We start from the raw sequence: 7,295 nt of genomic DNA on the forward strand, positions 1-7,295 counted from the left end.
ATCGGATCAACTGGAGCTGGGTCCTGTCACAGCGCAACCTCACTGAGAATCAAATCACGAATCAACAACAACATCGTAATAACCGTTGAAGTCTACGTTCTCAAAAGATTAACCGGCGATCTACCAAGCCATACCGCCAGCCCTCGGAACTGGTCATACCTAAAGAGGCTCAACCTAGCAGATCCCGACTTCTACAAGCCATAAACATGCTACTGGGCAGCGATACATTTGTCGAGGTCATGCGAAATGGTCAATGCAAGGGTCCACGAGGTTCACCAGGCGCCTTCAATGCCGTATTTGGTTCGGCAGTCTCCGGACCAGTATCCACAACGGACAGCGAACGGTCAATATCGGTTAATAATTGTCACCTGGACGACCAGATTCTCTGGGAATTAGAAGAATTTCCTAGCAGGAAAATCCTGACAAACAACGAAATTCAATGCGAAAAACACTTAAATTCAACGCACTCTCGGGAAAATACGGGAAGATACATCGTACGTCTACCGTTTCGGGACACAACTGAAGATCTTGGAGCATCGAGAGACATAGAAAAACGTCGATTCATGCAGACCGAACGTCGATTACAATCAAACCCACATTTCTACGAGCAATATCGTCAATTCATGGACGAATACCTAACCATGGGTCATATGGAGCTGGCTCAATCCACGAAGGAAGCAGCGAATTACTACTTACCTCACCATGCCGTATTGAAAGAAGCCAGTACAACAACGAAACTACGGGTCGTTTTCGACACCTCGGAGAAAACAACGAATGGACAGTCACTAAATGACACTCTTTTAATTGGGCCAAAGCTACAAGACCTTGTTAAACTACTTATCATATTTCGACTACGAGCCATCGCCATCACCGCTGATCTCACCTAGATGTATCAACAAATCTTGATTAATTCTGACGATGCTGACTACCAAAGAATCTTCTGGCGAGAAGCAAGGACGAGCCGCTTAAAGAGAACCGTCTATTATCAGTCACGTACGGTACCGCTTCGGCACCATTCCAAGCCATGAAAGTCCTGAATCAACTTGCTCATGACGAAGCTACAGAATTTCCAATAGCTTCAAAAAGTCTTTCGGAAGGTTTCTATATGGACGATCTCATGTCCGGGGCAGATACGACCTCGGATGCACTAAAATTACAATCACAGTTATTACAGCTCACAAGCAAAGGTGGATTTTCTCTTCGCAAATGGGCGTCCAACGACCAAGCGTTACTCGATTCATTGACGACCGAACTAAGAGAAATTCGAGGCCCGCTGAAAATCGAAGAAGACGAATCAATAAAGACTCTTGGACTTCACTGGCACCCAGCAAGTGATCATTTCTGGTACGCCGTCTCATTTTCGCTGGACCGGACAACTGAAACGAAACGTACCATCCTAGCAGGTATCGCGAGAGTCTTCGACCCAGTTGGACTTTTGGCGCCTGTTACAATAAATAGAAAGCTACTAATTCAAGATATGTGGAGAGAGAAGATCGACTGGGATGGAGCGTTACGACCAGAGCTAATCCACAAATGGCAGAAGTTCAAGTCGGAGCTCACAGAAATTGAAAACATTCATGTTCCCCGCCGCGTATCTCAACCAAATTACCCAAATATCAGCCTGCATGGGTTCTCTGATGCGTTCGAGAAGGCCTTTGCCGCAGCGGTATATCTACGAACTCGCAGCGACGGTGGAATTACGAAGGTCCAACTCATCGCCGCAAAAATAAAGGTAGCTCCAATGAAACAAGTCATAATACCGAGATTGGAACTATGCGGTGCGGTACTTTTGGCAAAGCTGATCGTTCTGGTACAAGAAGCGCTGAAAATCGATGTCAAGGACGTCCACGCTTGGTCAGATTCAACCGTTGTCATGGCATGGCTCTCGTCGTCTCCACAACGATGGACAACATTCGTTGCTAACAGAGTTTCCGAAGTTCAACAGCTAGTACCAAAAGTAAAATGGCATCATGTCCCTGGCGGATCGAACCTTGCAGACTGTACTTCCCGAGGCATTTCCGTACAAGAACTCAAGAACTACACACTCTGGTGGCAAGGACCTCATTGGTTGGAGGAGTCCGAGCTAATTATTAAACCAAAAACCATCGATCCTGAAGAATGTTAGACCGAAGAAAAAAGAAAGACATTGGCGGTAAATCATTCAAAACTCGATAATTCATTCCTAATGATGGTCTCTTCACTAAAAGAACTCTCAAGCACGTCACTGCGTACATGTCACGTTTCGGCTTCAACACTCGTATCAATCCAGATGTAGCGGCCCATTATCAAAAGAAGAAATTGACTTGGCATTGAACCACTGGATCAGTATAACCCAATATGAATACTTTGGCACTGAGTTCAGTAGAAGGAAAGTGAGGGCGAGACGCCAAACCCGGGTTCGGGTTTGGGTTCAGGATCGAAATCCGGGATTGAAGGGGTGAAATCGGGATAAAATCGTCGAAAAGTCAATGTATTTATGATATTTCTCGCGACGATTTGTTTTGTCGTATATCAACATATTGTGCTCAGGCCAACTTGTTCATTTATCTCCGCTTATCTCGAAAGACACTTGAACGTATATCTTATCACGTTTTATCGTACGGAATAAGTTGAAATTATGTAAAAAGTGATAACCTAGGCGGCGCGCGCGCAGATTCCCCGGGAGGCGCGGTTAATTTGAATTAAAGAGTGTTTTGACGTCATGGAATATTCGTTGTTAAAGTAGAATGAAATTAATTTTAAACAACATTCATTGTCATTAAATGTCTATTTTAATCAATAAGATAGAATCATTAGGTACTTTGCGGGAGTGTTTTGACGTCATGGAATATTCGTTGTTAAAGTAACGTAGAATGGAATTTTTTTTGACACTTGAACATATATCTTATCACGTTTTATCGTACGGTATAAGTTGAAATGATGTAAAAAGTGATAACCTAGGCGGGAAGATAGTGTTCGCGCGCGCGTGCGTGGATTACCTGGGAGGCGCGGATTGCCCGGGGGCGCGGTTAATTTGAATTTAAAACATAGATTCCCTCTCCGAAATATTTTTTTTTTCTTTTTAGGGGAATCTCTATGGGAGTTTAACATTACAATAAAGCTAATAGGTCCAGTTTGGGGTACTTTTGGTCCGAAATTAGGTACATAGGACCGAAAATGGTGACAGCAAAAGCAAACTTCTTCCACTATATCCATAAATTGATTCGAGTGGCCTCATCCGCGTGGGAGGACGTTTGAAACATGCAAATCTGCCGTTGGACCAAACGCACCCGATCATATTACCTCGTCGAAGTAAATTAACGGACCTACTGATCAACGATACGCATATTAGAAACCTGCATGGCGGTCCTCAGCTGCTCATCACCACGCTACAGAAACGATATTGGATATTCGGCATTCGAGACGCTGTCAGATATCATGTTCGAAGATGTCTCCGCTTCGTTCGACTCCAAGCGAAACTATCTACGCAAATGATGGGCGATCTTCCTGAAGCAAGAGTCAATCCTGCTAGAGCGGTCCTGAGATGCGGCGTTGACTACGCAGGACCGTTCCTGTTACGAGTTCTCAAAGGACGTGGATGCAAAATGTTCAAAGCTTACGTTGCCGTTTTTCCCTGTTTTGCAACTCGAGCAATTCATTTCGAGCTGGTCGCAAGCCTTTCTAGCAACTCTCAAACGATTTGTCGCTCGCCGTGAAAAAAGCAGCGAAATCTTCAGCGACTGCGGAACCAATTTTATTGGAGCCGATCGAGAAATGAGAGAATTCGTGGAATCAGTCATGAAAACTACGACCGACGGCGAGGTAGCGAGGTGGATGTCAGACGAAGGGATATCATGACGGTTCAATCCACCAGGGGCGCCGCACTTCGGAGGACTATGGGAGGCAGCCGTCAAATCCGTAAAGTATAATTTACGTAGAGTCGTCGGAACCAACAATTTAAATTATGAGGAGATGCAGACGCTCTTCTGTTAGATTGAGGCATGTCTCAACTCCAGATCTCTAACAGCACTAAGCACCGATCTCACGGCACTAACTCCAGGACATTTCATCATGTTGGAGATGCGTTGAAGGCGATCCCGGTGCCAGATCTTGTTTCCATCCAAACGAACCGACTTACTCGATGGAAAGTCGGCCAGCAACTACTTCAACGTTTTTGGAAACGCTGGCAGAATGAATATCTTGCTCGATTACAGAAACGACCCAAGTGGACAACAGTCAAGGAGAATCTGGCGGTTGGCGATCTAGTATTGGCAAAAAGGTGAAAACCTACCACCGCTCAAATGGAAGCTCGGACGTATCTTGCGACTCCATCCTGTTCCAGACGAAAACGTTTGGGTAGTCACTCTTAAAACACAAGTAATTGGCCCTCAAGAAACGGCCTCCAAAACGTCGAAAAACGGACAAATTATTATTATTATTCCTTGGACCCAATTGTTTCCTTTTACTAAGCATTTTTTTCGAAAAAGATCACTGGTATCAAAAGTGCTATATTAAATTAGAATAAGTAGGATAAGTGTGTAAATTACATTTTACGTAAAACGAAGATGTTTCAAAGTGTCCCCGTTGTTTAAATGAAAGTTTCTAATTGAATTGGGATCTTTTTATTCTTCAAATGTCATGAAACACGTACAAATTTTATTTAATTACAAAAATTGTTAAAAATGACCATTTACAAATGATTCTTGAACCCATTCGAATATTCCAGGCGTGTTACGGATAGTTTCACAGGCATCAATTATTCGTTGTCGTAGGCCATTAATGTCGCAAACCAAGTTTTTAATATGTCCCCAGAGATAAAAGTCGCGATATTGCCTGGACCCCTCGACCAATCTACCTCATAGGAAACGTCACCTCAAGGTGAGCTCATCTCGGCTACAATGTGGTGGGGCTCCGTCGTTCAATTACCACAAGCGCCTCCTTGTGGCTAATGTACGTCTTCCAGTAATTCAGGAAAAGTATCCTACATTAACCATACATACGCCTCACCATTAGCCTAAGTGGAAGAAAGTAATTTCCAAATAAATGGTTACTAACAATACGACTACATAGCTGTTGATGTGAATTCACACTTGTAGTGACTCGCGTGACGTTTCTTTGACTCCACTGGTGGTTAACTTTTTGTAAACATTTAGTATAAAACCACGGAAAAATGGTTGGCCACGTATTATTCGTCACAACTTAACGTTATTGGCACACACTTACCCCCCCCCCCCCCCAAATCCCGGGTATTGGTTCTGAGATCAGCTTTATAAATTGTAATTACTTAAATATTTGACGTTTAACGTTCATTGAAGTTCATAAAAATAGACGGAGAAGAGGAATTTAAATATAGTTGTAAAAAGTATTTAGATAAGCTACAATAAACCAGGGGGACATTTTCCAAACGCCGGCCATTCTTTTAGACTTTGAACTTTCACAAACAGAATGGTTGATCTTGAAGTATAAAATTATGTGCTGCTTCGACAACCAACGCCTTGCGTCAAAATGATACCAGCTATTGCGAATTTCACTAACTCTGTGTACGAGGATATGCATTTGATGTACGGACGGGCCCCATGGTAATAGTTCAGAAGCGAGGCGGTTATACCAGGAGCAATTCCCCGATAGACGCACGTTTGAAGCCGTCGATAGACGTTTACGAGAGCGTGGTCGTATTCAACCAGCAAGAAATCGTGAAAGACGTCGAAGAATAAGAAATTACACCTTGTCTTTAAAACTACCATTATTCATATAATCATTTCTTTGTCGCTTTTAATCTCCCGAAAATAGTATTTACTTCCAATTATTGATAAATAAATAGTCCATAGTTAAAAATACGTATATTTAGGTGCTTACCATTTTCGACAAGGATCCCGAAAGAATTTAACCAAACCCAGTTAATACCATCCTTTTAGGGCCTGCTCTTTCCCTTTCTTATTAAAGTTTTAGTCTGCAAAAATAGTTTTTTTCCGAAACCATGAAAAATGCCCAGATTTTCGTGCAATTTAAAACAATTACTAGTTATCGAATTGCCCCTGAAAATTTCGTACTTCTACTGTCTACAAGCGTTTCTCGCAAAAGCTACGTATTGTATCCATCAATTTCAAACACCCTGTATAGTGCTTGTTAATATAATGTTAACTTTTCACCCGTAAATAGAAAGTCGTGTTTTAGTTTATGTAAAAAGAGATACCTGGTACAAGTGAAAAGTTTCCATTATTTCAACAATACTATATAAACAGTAACTTGCAAGTCCTGGCTCTCGAAAATATTACTACTTGGCAATTTCCTTGAAGATGTTTTATTGGGCACCCCTGCCGTAGAACAAGAAAGCTTGAAAACTTTAAATGTTTCCCAACCGTAGTAAAATTTAGCTAGAATAAACTAAGAATAATTATGCTAAGTTAGGAAAGCTATAAAATCACAAATGGCTCTCTCTTCGAGCAAAACGTACATTTTCCTACTACTGCCATACCACCAATTTTCTATTTGCGGGCTTGAAAACCTTACTATTTTAATTTCGCGGGAGGAGCGGAGGGATGAAAGTCCATTGCCCTTTTTCGTTACCTAAGTGGAAAATAGTAGTATTTTGATAAAATTAACCTTAGGCTTGAGGTGATGTTTATTTCTAATGTCTAATAACTTAGTTAATTAGAAGAACTGATTAAAAAAAGTCTTTCAATAATTTTAAAATGTATATTAAATTTAAATCAAGTAATAATAGAACAAGATTCGGTTACTCTAACTTTAAAATTTTCATGAAAAATATCGTAACGAAGTTACGCTAAAATCTTAACTTTTTTCAAACAAAAAATATCATAGAAATTTCTCTAAAATCTAAACTTTTTTCAAACAAAAAATATAGTAGAAGTTACTCTAAAATCTAAACTTTTTCAAACAAAAATTATCGTAGAAATTACTACAAATAAATTAACTTTTTCAAACAAATAATATCATCGAAATTACTACAAAATCAACTTTTTCAAACATTGTAACTTGAAGTTACTATAAAAAATTTATATTTATTAAAACGTAGTTGATCTTTAATCGGTATTGATAAATCCACCCAATTACGTTAAAAATGTTAGAAATAACGGCTTTTAAACTCGGGTAACGGTTAGTTAACCACACAACTTAGCTCAAATTGAGATTAGCTTGCCCAGCTCTGCTTTTCGATGTTCTTATTGCCTAAATATAGTGAAAGTTAAAAATATTTACAACAAATTAGACAGGGTGCATACAAAATGTTACAAATCATATTCAATTTTTTTAATTCATTTTCCCCTGAAATATTCAGTTCAGTTTCTTTATTAATT

The 7,295-nt window shown here is 40.4% G+C and overlaps 2 protein-coding genes across 2 annotated transcripts; both read left to right on the plus strand.

The window, feature by feature from the left end:
* The first annotated feature begins 206 nt into the window (after positions 1 to 206).
* Positions 207 to 887, plus strand: LOC149937484 (uncharacterized). The gene has a single exon (XM_090153789.1). It carries the CDS (start codon positions 207 to 209, stop codon positions 885 to 887), a length of 681 nt encoding a protein of 226 aa, XP_090009915.1.
* A 137-nt stretch (positions 888 to 1,024) lies between these two features.
* On the plus strand, positions 1,025 to 2,125 carry LOC149937485 (uncharacterized). Its single transcript, XM_090153790.1, has one exon. It carries the CDS (start codon positions 1,025 to 1,027, stop codon positions 2,123 to 2,125), a length of 1,101 nt encoding a protein of 366 aa, XP_090009916.1.
* The last annotated feature ends 5,170 nt before the right edge of the window (positions 2,126 to 7,295 follow it).

This window comes from Leiobunum rupestre, chromosome 7 (assembly GCF_980474605.1).
Source record: "Leiobunum rupestre chromosome 7, qqLeiRupe1.1.hap1, whole genome shotgun sequence".
NCBI lineage: Eukaryota > Metazoa > Arthropoda > Arachnida > Opiliones > Sclerosomatidae > Leiobunum > Leiobunum rupestre.